The sequence below is a fragment of the Micropterus salmoides genome, unplaced genomic scaffold (genome assembly GCF_014851395.1).
Source record: "Micropterus salmoides isolate LMB-PRFRI ecotype aquatic unplaced genomic scaffold, ASM1485139v1 Ms_hic_scaffold_1412, whole genome shotgun sequence".
NCBI classification, from domain to species: Eukaryota; Metazoa; Chordata; class Actinopteri; order Centrarchiformes; family Centrarchidae; genus Micropterus; species Micropterus salmoides.
Window position 1 is genome coordinate 1 of NW_024040500.1, and position 23142 is coordinate 23142.

A 23142-nucleotide genomic window follows, 5' to 3' on the forward strand; every position below is an offset into this window, starting at 1 on the left:
TCTCCCCCTCAGGCAGAGGCGAAGCCCCGCCCCTCTGTGGCGAGCGGCTACGCCCCCAAAGCGTTCCACGTGGAGGACACGCCCGTCTGCTTCTCCAGGAACTCGTCGCTCAGCTCGTTGAGCATCGACTCTGAGGACGACCTGCTGCAGGAGTGCATCAGCTCCGCCATGCCCAAGAAGAAGAAGAAAGCCGCCGCTGCCGCCACCATCCCCACCGCTGTCGCCACGCCACTTCCTGTTCCCAAAGTCAACGACAGCATTCTGGCTGAGGAAGAGCCTTCAGAGGCTCCGAGAAGCCCCGCCTCCCCTGACTCTGAGTCCTTTGATTGGAAGGCGATCCAGGAAGGCGCTAACTCCATCGTCAGCAGCCTGAACGCCGCCGCCGCCTCGTCGCTCTCCCGCCAGCCGTCATCAGACTCTGACTCCGTCCTGTCCCTGAAGTCCGTGGGCTCGCCGTTCCGCCTGCCGACGACCAATAACAACGCAGAAGAGGAAGAGGGGGAGGAGGCGGTGAAGCGAGGGGCGAGGATCCTGAAGGGCGGGGAACGCACCACGCTGGAGGCCAAGAAGAAGAAGGAGGAGGAAGAGGAGGAGGAGGCTGCGAAGGCGGTGAGAGGCGGGAAGAAGGTGTACAGGAGTCTGATCACAGGCAAGCCGAGGGCGGAGCCTGCAGCCCGGGGCCGCAGTAAACCCAGAGCAGCACCTGCGGCCAAACCTCCAGGAAGCAGCGAGGGCGCCGACAGAGGAGGCGGGTCCTCTCGGGACTCCACGCCGTCTCGCTCCTCCTCCGCAGCCAGTCAGAAAGGAGGGAAGCTGTCACAGTTGCCGCGTACGGCGTCTCCTGGAAGTGCATCATCCTCATCGTCGGTGCCCTCCAGACCGGCCAAGCAGAGCGGGGCGGCGAGGAGCGGCGGCATCCCGAGGAGCGAGTCTGCATCGAGAGTCAGCAGCTCCGTGGTGGCGAAGAAGCCAAAGGCGGAGCCTGAGAAGCCGGCGCTCGTCCGTCAGTCGACCTTCATCAAAGAGGCGCCGAGCCCGACGCTGAAGAGGAAGCTGGAGGAGTCTGCGGCGGCGGCAGCGTTGGAGTCCCCGTCCAGCCCCGACACACCGCTACCACCAACAACGAGGAGACACGACGTCAACCGCTCCCAGTCTGAGAGCCCGTCACGCCCACAGGAAGTGACATCATCGCGCTTCAGCCGCACTGGCACCTGGAAGCGCGAAAACAGCGGCGGGGGTGGAGGGGGGAGTGGCGGTAAACACTCGACATCACTGCCGCGTGTGGGGACGTGGAAGAGGACAGGAAGCTCGTCGTCTGTGCTGTCGGCGTCGTCGGAGTCTAGCGAGAAGGGGCGGAGCGAGGAGGAGAACGGCGTGAGGTCGAAGGGAACGTGGAGAAAGGCGAAGAACGGCAGCGCTGACTCATCAGCGGGGCGGAGCTTCACCGACAAATCAGAAGACGTGTGGGTTCGTCTGGAGGATTGTCCCGTCAACAACCCGCGCTCATCCTCTTCCTGTTCAGCCCGCTCTCCCACCGCCGCCAACGCCCCGCCCGTCATTGACAGCCCCGCCTCCTCCAAGATACCCTCCTCCTCCTCTTCCTCCTCCTCCAACCTCAACCTGCGGCGTAGCTGTGAGAGCCTCGACGACACGCCGCCGCCTGAACGCCAGCAGCAGCCGCAGCGCAGTCAGCAGCGCAGCGGCGCCGTGGCGGCCCGAGTCAGCCCCTTCAACTACACGCCGAGCCCGAGGAAGAACAACGCTGAAAACACCACCACTGCAACGCCAACTGCCACAACATCATCATCAACGACCCCAACACGGCCTTCACTCATCCCCACGCCCGTCACCAAGAAACGGGAACCAAAGGGCGGAGAAGGTGGCGGCAACAGTGGCGGCAGCGGTGGCGGCACCGGCGGTGAACGCGGCTCGTACATCGTGACGTCAGTGTGAGAGGAAACCAGAAGAAGAATCTGGAAAAAGACACAAAAAGGCGGCCACGGTGGTGGCAGTGTAAATACTGAGAAACACCCGGACGTGTTTGTGAACTGTACAGGAAGTGAGTCTGTATTTAAGTGCTAGCCCCGCCCCCTCAGCTCCCTCCTCTGCCCTCATTGGCTCCTCTCACCTGTCAGTCAAGCTTCTTTACTGGATGAGAAACTTACACATAAAGTTTTTATGTTTTTATACCACTAAAATGTGTAGCGCTTAGCTCCGCCCCCTCTGCCTGTGTCCCTGCATGGCCCCGCCCCCTACCTTCACCGTGACGATGATGATGACGACGATGATGATGATGTTAGCTGTAGCGTCGGAGCTGATTCTGCTCCTTCAGAACGTTTCATGTTTTTTGATGAGTTTGGTTCTGGAAAGCTTTTTTCTCTTGCAGACGACCTGCGATCATTTCTCCTGGTCCCGGACTCTGGGACCCGAACTCTGGTCCCGGTCTCGGACCCTGGTCCCCGGTCCTGGTCCCAGACTCTGGACCCTGGTCCCGGCCCCGGACGCGGTCAGAGTAGAAACCAGTTTTTCTGAACCTCACTCACACACTGCTTCTTTCCAGAGAGGGAAGTTTGCTGCCGCCGAACTGTAAAACGTCTGAAACACTTTGTCCCTGAACTTCCTGGTGAAATTTGAGGATTGTGGTTGGCTGAAAACTTCCCGCTCTGTGTCGCCTTGGCAACAAATAACACTGTAAAACGTAAGTTATTGCTGTAAAACCTTTTAACTTTGAAGCACATAATTTAAAAGATTTCTGCCAAAACGTTTCTGTAACTGTTTTTCTGTTGATGCTGGAGGAAACAATGTTTAACATAAGACAACAATAAAACATTTTAGCTGCAAACGGGCTCGGAGAGGTTGTTTTGGCGCCGTACGGAGGCCCTGAAGGGACAGAAAGGGACGTTGTTTAGGTTGAGATATGATGGAGGCTCGGGCCCCTGAACGCTGCCAAGTTAAACAGTTTAAAGTTCACCTTTTTTAAGGGCGTGTCAGCAAAGTCCCCGATGGTCGTGGGACTGTTGGAGGCAGGAAAGTTTTATTCCAAGATGTAGTGTCGCTCGTTCCTCATTGGCCGACGGGAGGAGTTGCTGATCAGCAGGTGAGCTGACGTCACAGAAGTGAAGTTCATGTGTCTGCTCAAAGCGATGGAAACAGAAGCTGGGGGTGGGGGGTAAAGTTGGGACCTCTGGTTCCTTTTCTTTGAACTTTCTGCTCTGTTGCGCTCAGAGGAAGCCAGTTCCACAGGTGAGCGTTCAGTAAGGAAACATCTGCAGGCGACAGAAGTCTGACTTTAAAATTAATTCTCATATTCAGACTAAACTTTAAAATGAGACTCCTTAAAACCCTTCATCTGCTGATGGGCCCCTGAACTGACCAACATTAGAGCCCCTGAACTGACCAACATCAGACCAACATCAGAGTCCCTGAACTGACCAACATTAGAGCCCCTGAACTGACCAACATCAGACCAACATCAGAGCCCCTGAACTGACCAACATCAGACCAACATCAGAGCCCCTGAACTGACCAACATCAGAGCCCCTGAACTGACCAACATCAGAGCCCCTGAACTGACCAACATCAGAGCCCCTGAACTGACCAACATCAGACCAACATCAGAGCCCCTGAACTGACCAACATCAGAGCCCCTGAACTGACCAACATCAGACCAACATCAGAGCCCCTGAACTGACCAACATCAGACCAACATCAGAGCCCCTGAACTGACCAACATCAGAGCCCCTGAACTGACCAACATCAGAGCCCCTAAACCGACCAACATCAGACCAACATCAGAGCCCCTAAACCGACCAACATCAGACCAACATCAGAGCCCCTAAACCGACCAACATCAGAGCCCCTAAACCGACCAACATCAGAGCCCCTAAACCGACCAACATCAGACCAACATCAGAGCCCCTAAACTGACCAACATCAGACCAACATCAGAGCCCCTAAACTGACCAACATCAGACCAACATCAGAGCCCCTAAACCGACCAACATCAGAGCCCCTAAACTGACCAACATCAGACCAACATCAGAGCCCCTAAACTGACCAACATCAGACCAACATCAGAGCCCCTAAACCGACCAACATCAGAGCCCCTAAACCGACCAACATCAGACCAACATCAGACCAACATCAGAGCCCCTAAACCGACCAACACCAGGGCCCCTAAACTGACCAACATCAGACCAACATCAGAGCCCCTGAACTGACCAACATTAGAGCCCCTGAACTGACCAACATCTGACCAACATCAGAGCCCCTGAACTGACCAACATCAGACCAACATCAGAGCCCCTGAACTGACCAACATCAGAGCCCCTGAACTGACCAACATCAGACCAGCATCAGAGCCCCTGAACTGACCAGCATCAGAGCCCCTGAACTGACCAACATCAGACCAACATCAGAGCCCCTGAACTGACCAACATCAGAGCCCCTGAACTGATCAACATCAGACCAACATCAGAGCCCCTGAACTGACCAACATTAGAGCCCCTGAACTGACCAACATCTGACCAACATCAGAGCCCCTGAACTGACCAACATCAGACCAACATCAGAGCCCCTGAACTGACCAACATCAGACCAACATCAGAGCCCCTAAACTGACCAACATCAGAGCCCCTGAACTGACCAACATTAGAGCCCCTGAACTGACCAACATCTGACCAACATCAGAGCCCCTGAACTGACCAACATCAGACCAACATCAGAGCCCCTGAACTGACCAACATCAGAGCCCCTGAACTGACCAACATCAGACCAGCATCAGAGCCCCTGAACTGACCAGCATCAGAGCCCCTGAACTGACCAGCATCAGAGCCCCTGAACTGACCAACATCAGACCAACATCAGAGCCCCTGAACTGACCAACATCAGAGCCCCTGAACTGATCAACATCAGACCAACATCAGAGCCCCTGAACTGACCAACATTAGAGCCCCTGAACTGACCAACATCTGACCAACATCAGAGCCCCTGAACTGACCAACATCAGACCAACATCAGAGCCCCTGAACTGACCAACATCAGACCAACATCAGAGCCCCTGAACTGACCAACATCAGACCAACATCAGAGCCCCTAAACTGACCAACATCAGAGCCCCTGAACTGACCAACATCAGACCAACATCAGAGCCCCTGAACTGACCAACATCAGAGCCCCTGAACTGATCAACATCAGACCAACATCAGAGCCCCTGAACTGATCAACATCAGACCAGCATCAGAGCCCCTGAACTGACCAGCATCAGAGCCCCTGAACTGACCAACATCAGACCAACATCAGAGCCCCTGAACTGACCAACATCAGAGCCCCTGAACTGATCAACATCAGACCAACATCAGAGCCCCTGAACTGACCAACATCAGAGCCCCTGAACTGACCAACATCAGACCAACATCAGAGCCCCTGAACTGACCAACATCAGAGCCCCTGAACTGACCAACATCAGACCAACATCAGAGCCCCTGAACTGATCAACATCAGACCAACATCAGAGCCCCTGAACTGACCAACATCAGAGCCCCTGAACTGACCAACATCAGACCAACATCAGAGCCCCTGAACTGATCAACATCAGAGCCCCTGAACTGACCAACATCAGAGCCCCTGAACTGATCAACATCAGACCAACATCAGAGCCCCTGAACTGATCAACATCAGACCAACATCAGAGCCCCTGAACTGATCAACATCAGACCAACATCAGAGCCCCTGAACTGATCAACATCAGACCAACATCAGAGCCCCTGAACTGATCAACATCAGACCAACATCAGAGCCCCTGAACTGACCAACATCAGAGCCCCTGAACTGACCAACATCAGACCAACATCAGAGCCCCTGAACTGATCAACATCAGAGCCCCTGAACTGACCAACATCAGAGCCCCTGAACTGATCAACATCAGACCAACATCAGAGCCCCTGAACTGATCAACATCAGACCAACATCAGAGCCCCTGAACCGACCGACATCAGACCAACATCAGAGCCCCTAAACTGACCAACATCAGACCAACATCAGAGCCCCTGAACTGATCAACATCAGACCAACATCAGAGCCCCTGAACTGACCAACATCAGACCAACATCAGAGCCCCTGAACTGATCAACATCAGACCAACATCAGAGCCCCTGAACTGACCAACATCAGAGCCCCTGAACCGACCGACATCAGACCAACATCAGAGCCCCTAAACTGACCAACATCAGGGCCCGGGCCCCCATCTGATAGTTCAGATGTTTAATTGGGATGATGACGGCGCAATGATTGAATAAAGTTAAAGGTGGGACCAAAATAATCCCACCTTCTTCTATAGTTGGGGACCCCTGGGGGTCACTGATCTGTGATCTTCCTTTAGTGGTAGAAATGAAGGGAACAGCTTTTCGGTACGCTGCTGATGTAAAACCGAACGACGGGGAAGAAGACGGAGAATCACCATCGGCTTTTATTTTGAAGGACTGCACAGGAAGCCGCTCATCAGATCCAACCGACATTTTAACTCGATTCATTTATAATTTATATTTGAGTTCCTGGTTCAGTTCAGTGACTCAATAAAAATGAGACTGTAGAACAGCATTATTAATGTTGGCAGGGCTGCAGGGAGCAGACATGCAGCACACCACTTAGATTTACACACACACACACTGTGTATATTTATACGTGTGTGTGTATAATCAGCTGCAACAACTGTGTAAACACAGCAGTGTTATAAAGGCAGGAAAATGCAGTGCGCTTGCGTGTTGGTTAGAGCGACCGACGATTAGAGCTGCAGCAGCTCTGAAGCACTGCTGCACCTCAACAGAACTCTTAAAAAATAAAGCAGACAAAGTTTAAATCTTCTGAAAGAACTGAAATTAATTAGTAATGAACTTTGCTTCAGTAAGCCTCCTGACGGCCGCCGGGATCGATCTGGGTCACAGGATGGAGGATGCACGCAAATGAGAAGAATAAAATATGTAAAAGAATAATAAAACATATGTACAATATGTCTCTTGTTTAAATTACAGTTTAGGATGTGCAAAACATTTTACAATATTTAGGCTGATTTATTTTCACAGATATAAAAATGTGTTGGTGAGATTTAAAAAAAAAAACCAAAAGTTTATAGTTATAGAATAACTACTAATTATGAGACGTACGTAATTTTATATAAACTAAAGACAATCATTTTCCTATTCATTTTATTCTGTTACAAAACAGCATGGCAGTATTTTAGTGTGATTAACATTAACATTTATATTTTTCACGCTTTTATCCAAATATACTTTGTAATTATTAATTAATTGTAAGTCGCTTTGGATAAAAGCGTCAGCTAAATGAATAAATGTAATTAATTTATTATTTATTTGTTCCTCGCCCTGTTTGGGTCAAACGTTGGTTTAATTATCTTTATCTTATTATTATTATTAGCTTGTTTTTGATTTCAGCAAAACGTCGAGGAAAAAAAAGAAAGAACAAAAGCTTTGCTGCGGGCTTTTATTGTGAAGGTCCCGGCAGGAAGCGCTGGTCCTTTTAAAGATGGCGGCTGTCCGTGAGGCCGCGCGCGGCTCCGTGTTCTTCGCGCCGTCGCCCGGTGTTGTCGCCGTTAGTCCCGAGCAGAGAGCGTCCGTTTAGACGTCATGCGCAGTGTTCCCGGATGCCTCGCGTGAACCGGACGGCCGTGTTGTTGCTGCTGATCCTCAGCAGCTCCGTGTTCCTGCTGTTCCAGCTCTACTACTACCGGAAGTACGTCAGCAAGGTGAGACACCGTGTTCTGCTAATCAGGTGACCAGTAACAAGGAAGAATCAATAAACCAGACCCCACCAGGTCCCGGACCAGGGGCGTTTCCAGACCCCCCCCAGCATGGGGGGCTCAGCCCGCCCCCCCCATAAAGCATCAGTTAGTGACCTCATCAGCCGTCTCATCTCCTCGCCATGCTGTCTGCTTTTTCCGTAAACCATCGAGCCACATTTTCATCACGTGTCAACACATTTAACGGTGACGATGTTAACGGGGGGCTTTGAAGGTGCTGCGGCGGCGGAAGGGGATGACGGTAGTGCTCCTTACTCGTAACCACTGACGCTGCTCCAAAAGTTGTTCCGTGTGTCGTCGGCTTTAGTTTCCTGCGTTCTGGTGAATTTTGGGCTTTACTGAGGAAACGTCTTTATTTCTGTAAAAGGAAACCCTCCGGCTGTCGGATCAGCTGCTTTAATCCGGCGTGTCTGAGGCTTTGAAGTTTCACCTTCAGTAGTTTGAATTCAGTGAGGAACGCCGGGAGCGCCTGAGTTTCTGCTCAGTCTCTCCCGCAGATCCGAGTGCTCTGACATTTGCAGAATAATATTTTGAGAAAGAAGTCGTAATATTACCAGAATGAAATCGTTATCTGATAGCAGCTGTGCGTTGCCCTGCGTTACTGCTCTGCTGACACGGTCGGACCTCCGATCTGTCGATTCCCGCTAGCTAAAGAGAGGTGCTACAGGCGTGGTCTCTGTCGGGCGTCAGACGGTGATCGTCAGCAATATAAAAATCTCATCGTCAGAATGCGCTGCCCCTGAAATCTTAAATAAAGATGGCCTAATAAAGTATTTCAGCTCCCCTCTGCTTCACATGGAGCTTTATCTGATACGTGGTGGTCAGAAGACGTTACACCTTTAAGAGAGAACACACGAGGTAGACCGGTCAGCATGTATCGTCACAACACCTCCTTAGAGCCGTCTGGGAATGTAGCTGCTGGAGGAGACGAGCCCAGACCTGAGCTACAGTCTGTGGTCCTGAGCAGCCCTGGAGCTGTGAGCGATGAGCACTCGCTGTCTCTGTAAACACAGGCAGGCTGGGTCACGTTACATGAACTTCAGACAAAATGATACCGCTCGGTTCGTTGGAGTTACGTGATGGTCATAACTCCGCCCACCGATCAGGAGGCTGAACCAGGATGGAATGAATGTCACGACGCGGTGGCTGTTAGCGTAGCATTTTATCACCTTTACTTTTTAAAATAATGTCACCAGAGTTTAGTCTTCATTTCCCAACATGCCTTTCTCCTGCAGCCTGGCCCTCACATCCTGAGCCGTACAGGTCACCTGACCGCCAGTGACCTCCAATGGGTGAGTCAGCGCTAATGTTAGCCTCTCTGTTAGCATCTCTGTTAGTGATGTGGACGCGTCCATCGTGTGCGTCACCATAGTAAGCGTCACCATAGTAAGCGCTCTGGTTTCTGCAGCAAACCGTGAAGAGGTTTCTGGGGTTGGCTCAGCGCTACGGGCTGCCACTGTTCCTTGCCGACACGGCCGCACTGACGCTACTCTCCCAGGATGCTTTGCGGCAGCGCGACAGGCTGGTGCGTGAGCCGCACTGCAGCTTCCTGTGCACCGGACGTCCAGTCACGTCCTTCGCCCTGTACGCCAACCTGTGGAAGTATGACGTGAGTGTCCATTGGTGGTTTATTTGACCCTGCTGCTGTTATTCTATTGGTAAAATAATATAACGTGTTTGGATGTGAAACCGCCTCTTTACAGTAAAATGTTGTTTTTGGTCGTCAGCCCGGCTTCCTATTGGCTACTGAGCAGAAGGGCTTCGAGCTGCTGGAGCTGCGAGGAGACGACCCGCGACTGGCCAGTCTGGAGACCCTATCAGGAGAGGAGATCCCCCTGCACCTCCTGCTTCGCCTCAACGGTTACATCATCCAGGTGGGCGGGGCCACAAACACCTAGAAACCACATGGTGAACCAGATACACCTCGAGACCACATGGTAGACCAGAAACATGGTTTCACCTGGATTCACCTGTTTCAATGGCTGAACTCCAGGAAGCTCTCTTACATATGCCGAATAATAAAGCCCCTGGGCCAGATGGTTTTCCTGCTGAACTCTATAAAGAATTCTGGGAAATGCTTGCGCCCACATTCTATAGGATGGTTATGCAAATTAGGGGTACTTGCATGTTGCCTCCAACAATGAATTCTGCTAATATCAGCCTGCTCCTTAAACCAGACAAAGACCCCACACTCCCGTCCAGTTATCACCCGATATCACTTATTAACGCAGATCTTAAAATCATCTGCAAAACCCTAGCAAGAAGGCTAGAGAAGGTCACTCCTGGTATAATACACTCTGACCAAACAGGATTTATTAAGGGCAGGCACTCCACCAACAATACACGCATGCTACTTAACATAATAGACTATGCCACTATTCATAACCTGGAAACTATAGTTGTTTCTTTAGATGCAGAGAAAGCATTTGACAGAGTAAATTGGAAATTTCTATTCGCTACTTTATATAAATTTGGATTTGGAAACTCTTTCATAGATTGGATTAAAATCTTATACAGTTCCCCAAGAGCTTCTGTCAAAACAAATGATCATACTTCTCCATGCTTTAGTCTCCAGAGGGGTACCAGGCAGGGTTGCCCACTCTCTCCCTCGCTATTTGCTATTTTTATAGAACCACACCACAAGATAAGCCTTTATGCAGATGATGTATTACTTTTTCTCCTAAACTCACAAACTTCTCTTTCTGAGACAATCACACTTATAGATAAATTCTCATCCATCTCAGACTACTCCATTAACTGGAGTAAATCCATAGTTTTACCTGTAAAGTGTGATTTCCAGAGTATATCTACCACACCGCTAAAGTCTGGGAATATTAAATATCTGGGTGTCAATATTTCCTCCAGGCTGTCAGAACTGACATGGCTAAACTATACGCCTTTACTTAAATCTATAGAGGATGACCTTGTACGGTGGACATCATTACCTATATCACTCATGGGAAGAGTCTCCACCATAAAAATGATGGTCCTACCTAAAATCAATTACCTGTTTTCAATGTTACCCACCAAACCCTCTGCTGTCTGGTTTAAATCACTGGACTCAAACATCTCAAAATGTTTGTGGAAAAATAAACCCCCACGAATCAGTCTAAAAACTATGCAAAAAGCAAAAGACTGTGGTGGTTTAGAACTGCCAAATTTTTATCATTACTTCCTGTCCAATAGACTACAATATATCTCAAAATGGATCAATCAGAGCCCCCTAGACCACTCATGGATGGACATAGAACAAACCTTCTGTAATGAAATTAAAATTTCCGATATGCCATTCATCAGTTCCAGCATCAAACGTCATACCTGCTTTAAAAGCATTAACATAAGCACTTCCTTGGGAGCTTGGTGGGAACTTCTCAAAATATCTGGGTCTTCACCTATCCCATGCAGATTTACCCCAATCTGGAATAATCCTGACATCCCGCAAAATAAGAAAACACTAAATTCCCCACTGTGGTATGACAAAGGGATAAGACATCTAGAGCATGTAATGCAAGGCAGTAACTTTACTCCATTCCAGGATCTAGTGGCACAATATGGAATTAGCCATAATAGATTTCTGGAATTTCAGTTTAAATCCATAATTCAGGCTAGATTTAAGGATAAAATAATGGACTTGATGATAACAGACTTTCTTAAACTCTCGCCTCCAAAACTGTTATCAAAAGTATACATGTTACTGTTAAAAAACAGATAGTTCAATCTCTCTCCCATTCTTAAAGTGGGAGACAGATCTATCCATTAGTCCAGACCAAAACTTTTGGATGCAGATATGTTTAAATACCTTTAGAATGACTACAAATCCCAATCTACAACTTATACAGTATAAAACTCTCCATAGAACACACTATACTGGACAAAGGATGTTCAGAATGGGTCTTATGCAGTCAAACATCTGCCGGAACTGCTCAGGTAACATATCTGATAGTTACATGCATGCTATGTGGCAATGTACACCTGTTCAAAAGTTCTGGCAGAAGATATGTGAAGACCTATCGATATGGCTAAGTTACCCCGTCCCAGTTTCCCCATCACTCTGCGTGCTGGGGGACGACATTAGTATAGAGGTTGACACATCATACATGCTTCTCACTGCCTTATGCATCGCCAAGAAAACTATCCTCATGAACTGGAAGGCCAAAAAGAATATAAGTATCACCCAATATTGGAATCACCTTATAGATCACATTAGCATGGAGAAAATGTCTGCTGTAAAAAAAAAAACAAATTGACACAATTCCAATCTCTCTGGTCCCCCTTGATCAACTTTATCACTTAATGGCGGTGGGTGTGTACTGCCTGGACCCTCAACACTACCCCGCAAAAAATCTAACTAGCGGCACACAACAGCCAAGTAATGCGCTGCACAGGAGAGATGCCAGCCGGCGCAAACCGCCCCCATCCCCCCCGCAGCCAGAGAGACCACAGACCCCACCCACCGCTACACCGTGGACCGTAGGTCCTGTACGGCCGGTAGGTGTGTCTGGGGGTGGGTTGATTCTTAGACGCATTGCGGTGCGGGCGTGAGGGACTTTTTCTAATTATTATTATTATTATTTTATTTTTTTTAAATGTTGGTTGATGGCATGGTGTTGGCGGAGGGGGGGGGGGGGCGGTGGTGCGACGCTCGGGATGCCTAGGGCGCGGGCTTGACGGGGGACCGGTGTTGCCCTGTATTCGGCGTGCCGCTGCTGCGGGGTGGGTAGCCACTCTGCTTGGGTGTCGCGCGGTTGTTGGTATTGGTGCGCGGGTGGTGATTTTGACTCGCGCGCTGTGCGGATGTGGTGGCGCTCGGTGCTTGGCTGCCTCTCTGTGTGTCCTGTGTGTGGGTCCGGGTTGGGGGGAGGGGGCGGGCAGCGGGCATGGCAGTGGAGGTTGGTGGGGGGGGGGATGCTTGTGGTGGGTTTCGGTCTGGTGGTGAACATGCAGTGTGGGTCACGGTGTAGCCGTGGGTGGGGTCTGTGGTCTCTCTGGCTGCGGGGGGGATGGGGGCGGTTTGCGCCGGCTGGCAGCACATTACTTGGCTGTTGTGTGCCGCTAGTTAGATTTTTTGCGGGGTAGTGTTGATTGGCTCATCTGTAGGTCATTATTGGCTTGCGTGCTTGTCGGGGGTTGGGGGCATCGGGTGCGGGCCTGGACTGGGCTGGTGTGCGGCTGTGTCCTGTGTGCATGCTGTGCATCCTGATAATTGCGTTTCGGTTCTCTGAGGGGTCTGGCGACTGGTTGTTGGAGGGGAGGGGGACCGGGAAGAAGGGGTTGACGGGGTGGGTTGGGGGTGCGGAGGGGCCCCAGCGAGGACGGGGGATTGTTGGACTTTGGGTTGGGGCTGCACTGACCTGCCTCGGGTGTGTGTGGGGGTCTGGGGCATGGGGCTTTGGAGCCTCTGGGGCGGGTCTGCGCGCTGGGGGGCTGGGCCCGTCCTGGGGATGGGCGGGGTTGTCACTGACTCTGGGGTGCTGCCGGTGCTAGAGGGGCTCTTGCTATAAGCCCTGGGCTGGGAGGGACCTGGCGTCCTCCTGCTTAGGGGGGTGGGGGACGGGACTGAATAAATGATGGGGCCAGTCAGGAATCTGGTCTTCTAGCCTCCCTATGACCTCCTTCACCTTTCCCCCTTTGGTCATGTCTCACAACATACACCCTTAGGACCCTGGGGCGCGGGCAGCCTGCAGGGCGTTTGGGGGGTGGGGCTGCTTTATTGCGGCCTCGCACTTCTTCCTCCCTCACTGCCTGCCCCTCAATTTTAATTAGACATTAGAGACAGAGGGCTTGGGGGTGGGAGGGGCACGATGGGAGGCTCCACTACCTGACAGTTGTGGGGTGCCTGTGTCACAACTACCCTCCAATTTTAGTTGCACCTTAGTTACTACACACCTTATCTTTACTCCACCATACAACACTTCTATCTATGACATGCATCCAACACAAAACAATACATTTACAGAGGCAGGCAGGGGGGTGGAAGGAGTGGGGGAGATTCTCATTGGCCTCGTGTCCTACCCCATGGAGCCCCGGGCGTCGGGGGTGCTGTGGGGTTGGTGACAGCCTTGCCTGATCTGGGGTGGGCTGCAGGGAGTCTGGGCTCCCCTGGCGTGGGGGCTTGCCCTTGACCTAGGGTTCTGGGGACTCGGGCTTGTGGCCTTTGCTCATTTCTGGGCGGGTGGTGTGTCCCTGGGCCTGGGGGCCCGTTGTCTCCTCTCCTCGCCTGGGCCCTCTTCGGCAGAGGTGAGGCTACCGCTGCTTCCCCCTGCCAGCTCACTCACGGTGGGGGCATTCGGGAGTCTCTGGGGCGCATGACCGGTGTTGTTGGGGTAGGTTTTGGTGCTCCTCCTTGGGGGTGCTTGACTGGGGGGGGCTGGGCCCCTGTCCGGGGATGAGATCGGCCTCGGGGCCTGCTGTCACTGCCTGCACTGTAGGGAGGGATGCCTCTGGCTGGGCTGGGGGACCGTTGGCCTGGTTCTCCCGCGTTATCGCTCCCTGGCGGCAGGGAGCTTCCCGGCACGGCTTTCTGCTGTTCTTCCTTGGGGCGGGGTACAGCTTCCCCCTGGACATGCGGTCTGGGGTCCTTTGCACTTTGGGGGGTCGCAGGGTGTCCTGGCTTCTGGGGGTGGGGGTCTCTGCGTGGGTTGATCCAATTGCGGTTTGGTGGGCTGCGGTGGGATTGTGGGGCGATTGTCGATGCATCTTGATGCATTATACTTTTTCCCTGGGCAGGGTCTCTGGATGGCTGCTGGGCGTTTAGTTTGTGCGTTGGAGTCCGGGGGAGGCATCTCCTCGTTGGCTTGGAGGGACCTGTTTGCGTGCCTGTTTTGCTTCGTTGGCCTTGGATCCGTGCTTGCCCATTTCTCTGTCGGCCAGTTGTTGGACCCCTCTGGATACTGAGGTATATATTCGGGATGTGCAGTGTGGGTGCGGGGCAGGGCTGTGCTCCGGTTTGTTCTGGGTTTGTGCCTGGAGTTCTCGGCCCTTGATGGATGGGTGGGTTGTTGGTGGCCTGCAGCTGAGCTAGCTGATTTTGCCTCGTTGCTGGTTTGGCTGGTGTTGCATGGCGGCCGCGGGGCGCGCTGGGCATGGGGGATGTCGGCTGGCGCCAGCAGCCTTAGTTTCTTCCGGCGGTTGGGGGGACGGCGGACTTTTATTGGCGGGTGCACGGTGACCTGTGCGGCGCGTTTGCTGCCGGGCTGGGACTTGCTGCTGGTGTTTCTCTCCGCTGGCTTTCGCTGTCGTGTTGTTCTGTTTGCTCTCTCTCGTTTGCCGACCTCGCACGCGGGATTCGCGGGGGGCTGCTGGGCATGGTTGTTTGCTGCACGGCGGTGGGGTGCTGGATGGGGGGGAGCAATGGTCTATGTTGTGTGCGCGCCGCGGTCGGTCTGGGCGCTGCTCTTCAGCGGGTTATGCTTTTTGCGTTCTGTCAGCATTACGTTGTCAACTGGCATTTGGGTCGGGGTATTCTGCGTTTGCATCGCAGTGCATCTGGGAGTCTTTGTTTTTTTTTTTGTTTTTTTTATTTTTTTTTTTTATTCTTTTTCTTTCTTCCACCCCTATTGGCTACTGGGGTTCTTGCCTGCCTGTTACAGTCGTGGCGTCCCACTCTCACTAACAACTACATTCTTTAACAGGCTTATGTACACACATGTACACACACACACACACAGACACATTCACCCACACGCACACAGACACAAACAAACTTAGGTTGTCCCTGGTAGAATTATTCCTGATGCCTTTCTTTCAGTTACTTATTTAAATTAATTATTATTCCAGCTCTCGTGGCTGTGTTGTGTTGCTTATTTAGTGTGTGTGACTGTTTCTTGTTTTCATTGTTCTCTTAGTTGTCTTAATATGTCATTAATATGTCAGCTTTTATTGCTGCTGTTCGGCTGGTTGTCTTTTACTATTATTATTATTTTTATTGTTTTTTTGTTTGTGTTTGTTTGTTGTTGTTGTTTTTCTCCTCCCCAAGCCCCCCTCTCTGTTCTATTCCAGGTTTCGTTGCTTTCTGCAATTGGTGTTTCCCACAGCTTTTCCCTGTTGTCCCCACCTTCCATCCCCCTTGTCTTGCAGGTGTTGTCCTTTCTCTGTGCTGTCTGTTTGTGCCCCCCCATCCCCGTGTCTGCCCCCCTGTCCGGCCCGGTGACAGATCAATACATAATTAAATAAATAATAAAACAGACAAAGGAGTATTTTAATACTCTCTTGTTAAAGTAAAATCTGTCTGGCACAATATGGTATCCAGGTCATTATACCACATGGTAAACCAGAAACACCTCGAGACCACATGGTGAATCCTCTGTCAGCAGCATCGTGTTTCTGCTCTGACTGATTGATGAGAGCCAATCAGGAAGCCAAACGTGAGCGTCTGTGTCAGCACGCCACCCCAGAGTTTAAAACCAAAACAGGGTCAGGAGCGTTTTCAAAACATTTTAGGTGTTTGGATTTGCGGTTTTAGTCTGGAGGGACGCAGGATGCAGAAGGTTCTGCAGACTCGGGCTGGCCCACAGTTTACGGAGGTCTGCTAATGGACCTGGGCTCAGCTCCTCTTAATGTGTTGGTCAGTTTGTCAGCTGAACGTCAGTAAATGTATTTTGTCCCAGGTGGTGTTCCTGTACGAGCGCAGCGGGAACTACCTGTGGCACGGAGCGTTACGCCTCAAAGCCAACGTGGACCGAAGCTTCGCTCCTTTCAAGCTGCTGGACTACGGGCGCCACGCCGGGGCGTACGACAGGTGAACTCGAGCAGCTGTTAACTGTTTTTTGTTGTATGCTCTGCAGATGGAAAGTTTCAGAATAAAGCAGCTTTCTTCTGTGTGGCCCCCCCTGCAGGCCGGAGCTGGTCCTGACTGTCCTGGACGGCCTCGACGTTAGAGTCCCGCGTAATGTTTCCCGCTTCCTGTCCGAGCAGCGACACGCCCGCTTCCTGGAGTGCCGTTACCGTGACGCCCGCAACTTCCTGCAGGTCAGAAAGCACCCCGGGCTTTTATTGTGAAAGTGGAGAAATGCAGGCAACCACAGGAAACGTGAATTTAGAAAATGTATTTTCTGTATTTTATTCTAAATTGTTGAGCTTCAGTCACTTTATGAATGACCTGCTGCTGCTGGCTAAAGGTCAGGACCTTGTTCTATTTGTCTCTGCCGAGAGCCGGAGATGCACTTCCTTCTACCGGGTAAAGCATTCAGTGAAATAAACCTGCTAGATGTTTCTGGAGCAATGAAGACGCTGAGCCGCTGAGCTAGTTTGCCGACCTTGAGTTGTCTCTTTCTCTGTGTCTCTCTCTCTCTGTGTCTCTCTCTGTGTCTCTCTCTGTCTCTCTGTGTCTCTCTCTCTGTCTCTCTCTCTCTCTCTGTGTCTCTCTCTCTCTCTGTCTCTCTCTCTCTCTCTGTCTCTCTCTCTCTCTGTCTCTCTCTCTCTGTCTCTCTCTCTCTGTCTCTCTCTCTCTCTCTCTGTGTCTCTCTCTCTCTGTGTCTCTCTCTCTCTGTCTGTCTCTCTCTCTCTGTCTCTCTCTGTCTCTCTCTCTCTGTCTCTCTCTCTGTCTGTCTCTCTCTCTCTCTGTCTCTCTGTCTCTCTCTCTCTCTGAGTGGAAGGTGAGTGAGTGGTGTGGTGAACGCTGCCCTGAGTTAGTTTCCAAACTTTCATATGTTTATGTGTGTCTTTTGTCTCTTTATATCGTGTTAGTTGAGAGTTTTGTCTCTTGTGGTTGTGTTTGTTGGTGGCGTTGCTTCCAGCCTGGCTGGGCAGGAGGCCCGTTGTAGATGTGGAAGTGGATTTTGTGAAGCTGACACGCCGACATGCAGTGAAGTTGGTGGCGGCTGTCAGCTGCTCGGTGGAGGAGGCGAGTTTAGCGGTGGGAGAGCTGGTGGGTTATGGCAGCATTAAGTCTGCCTCCCGCATGAACGGAGCCATTGTGGTGTTTTTAGATCACACTGACAAAGTAAACGATGTGGTAGAAAAAGGGGTAATTATTAAAGATACTTTTACCCCGGTTCTCCCTCTGGTTAACCCTGCCAGGAAAGTTACCATCTCCAACGCTCCCCCGTTCTTAAAAAATGAGTTATTGTTAAAAGAGCTATCCAGGTATGGACAGGTGATGTCCCCCATCAAGATGGTGTCCCTGGGCTGTAAGTCTCCATTGTTAAAACACGTTGTTTGTCACAGAAGACAGGTTTTCATGGTGCTAAAGAACAACTCGGCAGAAATTAATTTATCTTTTAATTTCAATGTGGACGGATTTAATTACATGGTGTTTGCAACTTCGGAAACCATGAAATGTTTTGGCTGTGGTGCAGAGGGCCATCTAATTCGCTCATGCCCGAAAAACTTTTAAAAGAGCAGGGAAATGTTGCCGCGGCGTCGGCCGCTGCCGCGGTGCCCAGCGCGGCTGCCGCTGGCGCGGCTGGTGGGGCTGCGGAAGCTGCCGCGGTGCCTGGCGGGGCTCCCACTACTGGCGGTGCGGCCTTTTCTCCCGATACCGGTGGCGGGCCCCCGGTACCGATGGGACTGCGGCACCTGACGCAGTGCCCGGCGTAGCTGCGGCTGATGCGGCCGCGTTGGAGGATCCCGGTAGATGTTCCTTGGCCAAGGAAGTCGCTGAGAGATTGTCTGATAATAAAATCATGTCCAGTGTGTCTAATGCTGAACTGCAAGAAAGAGAAAGCGGACAGGGAGACACAGAAACAGAACTGAACATTGACCAGGGAGAAAATGAGAACAACAGTGAACAGGTGTATAACAGTCAGCTGAATGAATGTTCTCAGAGCAGCAATATTTCAGTGTGTTCTGACTTTATTGAGGATGAGGATATATCTGATGAGGATCTAATGAAAATCGCACAGAAGAGAAAGAGCACAGAAAGTGTTCAGAGCAGAGCTAAAGTTGCCAAAGGAAAGAAAGACAGAAAAACACGCTCATTAGAAAACAGTGATTTCACACAAGAGGAGGGGAGCAGCAGCTACACTTTAGCTCAAATACAAAAGTTCCTTCAGGACACTGAGGGTCTCAGGCTGTTGAAGGTTGAGAACTTTTTCCCAGACCTGAAACTGTTTGTCAGTTCAGCTCAACCTCTTACCAGAGCTTCAGGAGGTTTTGGTGATGAAGGCCTCACAGAGCAGGAGATATATCGCCTCAGAAAGCTGATCATTAAGGTGAAAGCTCAAATTATTGGTGATGATGTTTAAACAGCCTCTTCTCTTCTGTTTCTTCCTGAAATGTTTGTTTTGTGTTCTTTATTATTTTTCTCTCTCTCCATGGGTCACTTTAAAATTGGCACTTTAAATCTAAATGGAGCGAGGGACGACGCAAAGAGAGCTGCCCTTTTTAAACTCATGGAGTTTAAGCAACTAGACGTACTGATGGTTCAGGAAACACACAGTAACTCTGAAAATGAGAGTCAGTGGAAGAAAGAGTGGCCAGGGCAGGTTGTTCTGAGCCATCAGTCCAGCTGCAGTGGAGGGGTTGGGCTTTTCTTCTCCAGAGGTTTCCTGCCTGCATCTTGTGAGGTAGAGGAAGTTATTGAAGGCTGTCTACTGAAGGTTAAAGTTCAGTATGAGAATATAAAGATGAATCTGATAAATGTCTATGTCCCATGTAATGCTGCGGAAAGGCTGCACGTGCTGAGTGTTTTAAGCAATACTGTCAGAAAATGCAGTAGTGATGAGTTTTTATTCTTGGGAGGTGATTTTAACTGTACAGAGAATCCACAGCTGGACAGGAATCACCAGGAGCCTCACAGAGGGCCTCCTCACAGAGGGCCTCCTCACAGCCTCCTCACAGAGGGCCTCCTCACAGAGGGCCTCCTCACAGAGGGCCTCCTCACAGAGCCTACAACAGCTCATAGAAACACACGAGCTGCTGGACGTGTGGAGGAGCTTTAATAAAAGTCAGAGACAGTACACATGGAGTCACTGCAAAGAGAATGTTTTATCTCAGGCTAGATTAGATCGGTTTTACTGTTTCAAGCATCACATCAATGTCTTTAAAGGTTGTTTTATTAACCCTGTGGGTTTTACTGATCACTGTCTTGTTTATTGTTCTGTTTTTATTAAAAACGTCAGATTGAGCAGTGCTTATTGGCATTTTAATACTGCACTGTTGCATGACAAAGCCTTTAAGTCTGTTTTTGAGTTTTTCTGGCTCACTCACAGAGAAACTAAGGCTGATTTCAAATGTATTCAGCAGTGGTGGGACTTTGGAAAAAGCCAGATTAAACAGCTGTGTCAGCAGTACACTCGCAATGTCACCAGGGACATTATCAGATCTTTGAAGGATCTGGAGATTGAAGTGGTAGAACTACAGGGTCTAGTAGGGGCCACAGGAAATCAGGGACACTTAGATTCCCTAAAATCTAAAAAGTTGGCTTTGGCCAGCCTGCTGGGTGTGACAGCTCAGGGGGCTCTGGTGAGGTCTCGGTTCCTGGACGCCACACAGATGGACGCCCCGTCACACTTCTTCTTTGGTTTGGAGAAGAAAAACGGGCAGAGAAAGATCTTTCACTCCATTCGATCCAGAGACGGAGTTTGCGTCTCTGATTCCTCTGAGATCAGAAAGCACGCAGCCAGTTTCTATAAAGAACTGTACAGGAGCGAGCTGACAGACCATCCAGAGGTAGAAGAGCTCTTCTACGCTGATCTTCCTCAGGTCAGTGATGAGCACAATGTAGAGCTGGAAGCTCAGCTGTCTCTACCTGAACTGTATCGTGCTGTGATGAGTCTGCAGAGTGGTCGAGCTCCGGGGATTGACGGCCTTCCTGTGGAGTTTTACAAGTCTTTCTGGTGTGTGCTGGGACAGGATCTGCTGGAAGTGCTTGGAGACAGTTTGGAGACGGGTCGTCTGCCTCTGAGCTGCAGGAGGGCAGTGATCACTCTGCTGCCAAAGAAGGGTGATTTGCAGGAGCTGAAAAACTGGAGGCCTGTGTCGCTACTCTGCTCGGACTACAAAATCCTGTCTAAAGTCCTGGCTTCCAGACTCAGACAGGTGATGGGGTCTGTCATTCACGTTGACCAGACCTACTGTGTACCCAGCAGGTTTATCAGTGACTATCACTCTGATTCGAGATGTTTTGGAAGTCTCTAGTTCATTGGCTGTAGATACTGGTCTGATTTCAATAGACCAGGAAAAGGCTTTTGATCGGGTTGAACACCAGTATCTGTGGCGGACTCTGACTGCCTTTGGTTTCAACCCACGTTTCATAGCCAAGATCCAGGTTTTGTACTGTGACATTGCGAGTGTTCTGAAGATAAATGGAGGCCTGAGCGCTCCCTTTAGTGTACAGAGGGGGTGAGGCAGGGCTGCTCTCTGTCTGGCATGTTATATTCTCTGGCCATTGAACCTCTGCTTCACAGACTAAGGTCTGCTCTCTCTGGTGTCTGTTTTCCTAAATGTGACATTCTTTTCAAACTGTCTGCATATGCAGATGATATCATCGTTCTGGTGAATAAGCAGAGAGATATTGATGTGTTGGGAGAAACCTTAAATCTGTATGGCCTGATATCATCTGCTAAAGTGAACTGGGTGAAGAGTGAGGCTGTGATGGTGGGAGAGAGGCTGAGAGTCAGCTCAGTCTGCCTGGAGGCCTCTTCTGGAAAACAGGAGGGCTGAAATATTTAGGGGTGTTTCTGGGAAACGAAGCATCTTTGAAGAAAAACTGGGATGGAGTTTTGGAGAAGGTCAAAGGTCGCCTGAACAAGTGGAAATGGTTGCTGCCTAAAATGTCTTTTAAAGGTCGGGTTTTGGTTGCAAATAATTTGGTTTCTTCGGCTCTGTGGCACCGTTTGGCCTGCGTTGACCCTCCACCCTCTCTCCTGCCAAACATACAAAGAATATTAGTGGATTTTTTCTGGGACAAGTTACACTGGATTCCTCAGAGCATGCTTTTCCTTACAAAAGAGGAAGGAGGGCAGGGCCTGGTCCACTTGGCCAGCAGGGGGGCTACTTTCCGCTTGCAGTTTGTCCAGAGACTCCTCACTGGGCCTGCAGACCTGGTGTGGAGGCCACTGTCCTACTGTATTCTGCAGCAGTTTGGTGGACTGGGACTGAACTTGTCTCTGTTTTTAATGAACTTAAAAGGTGTGTGCATGTCCTCTCTGCCTGGGTTTTACCAAAGTGTTTTTAAAGTATGGATGTTGATGAACAAACAGAGACAGGGACACACTGACTCCTTGTATTGGCTGCTTAAGGAGCCTGTTCTGTTTGGAGGACGTCTGGACTGTCTTGGGGGGTTTTCACCCACTCTGTTTGACAAGCTCCGCACTGCCAGGATCTCCACGCTGGGGCAGGTGGAGGAGCTGACCGGACCTCGGTTGGACCGTCCTGCTGGTCTGGCGGTTCGTCTGGGGCTGAGGTCGAGCCGCTATGTCAGTCTGTTATTGAGACACTGGAGACATCAGCTGACGGGACACGAGGTCTCTCTCCTGATGGACTATAGAGACGGCTCTCTGCTGCCGGACGACACTGACCCATATCCTTCTACCACTCTGTCTCCTGACTTGACCGATGTTTCGGGACCTTTACTGGTCAACTCTGCTGGGGTGTCTCTGAGTGATGCCACAGGAAAGACACTGTACAGACTGTTGGTAAAAACGCTCAACAAAAAGACACTTAATGGACGTAGCGACACCCCCTGGAGGACTCATTTGGGTTTAAGCCCTGATTTTCGACTGCCTGGAGGTCTCTGTATAAACCCCCCTGACAAAGAGACATGCAGACCTACAGTGGAGAATCCTTCATGGAATACTGGCTGTAAACTCTTTTGTGTCTGTGCTGAATGGGAATGTACAGGACCAGTGTCCTTTCTGTCTGCAGAGGGAGACCGTGTTTCACTGTTTTTTAGAGTGCACACGTCTCATGTCTCTGTTTGTTTTGCTGGAAAACATCTTTAGGGGTTTTAAAGAGTTTTTTACTAAACAGATTTTATTTGTGGTTTTAAATACACTCAACAACAGAAGAACAAATGTCAGCTGATAAACTTTGTCCTGGGTCAGGCTAAGATGGCCGTGTATGTGAGCAGGAGAAAAAAGGTGGAGACAGATCAAGCCGTCAATGTGAAGATGTTGTTTGTGAAAATGATGAAGTCCAGGTTATTGTTAGATTTCAGTTTTTACAGAGCAAATCAGGACTTAGAAACTTTTTTGTCAGTGTGGGCTCATGGCAGGGTGCTGTGTTCTGTCCAGGCTGATCAGCTGGTGTATGCTGATGTGTTGACGATATAAATGTATCGTGTGTGAGCGAGTAGCGACTAATAAAAGTGTGTTTTGAAAAATCAAAAATCTCTCTCTCTCTCTCTTGCTCTCTCCTCTCTGCCTCATGAAGTCAGTCGTTCTCTCTCT

General features: G+C 50.5%; 2 protein-coding genes across 2 annotated transcripts; both read left to right on the forward strand.

Moving 5' to 3' along the window:
- Positions 1-3: 3 nt before the first annotated feature.
- LOC119903247 (adenomatous polyposis coli protein-like) lies at positions 4-2842 on the forward strand (the record flags this gene model as incomplete). Its single annotated transcript, XM_038719454.1, has 1 exon — positions 4-2842. A coding segment is annotated over one exon (1950 nt), but the record flags the coding sequence as incomplete, so codon positions are not given.
- A 4679-nt stretch (positions 2843-7521) lies between these two features.
- LOC119903246 (fukutin-like) lies at positions 7522-16825 on the forward strand. The gene is made up of 6 exons (XM_038719453.1): positions 7522-7759; positions 9049-9105; positions 9222-9422; positions 9541-9687; positions 16420-16550; positions 16648-16825. The coding sequence occupies exons 1-6, from the start codon at positions 7658-7660 to the stop codon at positions 16808-16810; spliced, it is 801 nt and encodes a 266-aa protein (XP_038575381.1). The 5' UTR covers positions 7522-7657; the 3' UTR covers positions 16811-16825.
- The last annotated feature ends 6317 nt before the right edge of the window (positions 16826-23142 follow it).

Bases quoted from the DNA above. Each gene is read 5' to 3' on its own strand.
- LOC119903246 (XM_038719453.1), top strand. From the start codon at position 7,658: ATGCCTCGCGTGAACCGGACGGCCGTGTTGTTGCTGCTGATCCTCAGC. The intron at 9,423-9,540 runs GTGAGTGTCCAT...TTTGGTCGTCAG, and splicing joins CCAACCTGTGGAAGTATGAC to CCCGGCTTCCTATTGGCTAC. The intron at 16,551-16,647 runs GTGAACTCGAGC...CCCCCCCTGCAG, and splicing joins CACGCCGGGGCGTACGACAG to GCCGGAGCTGGTCCTGACTG.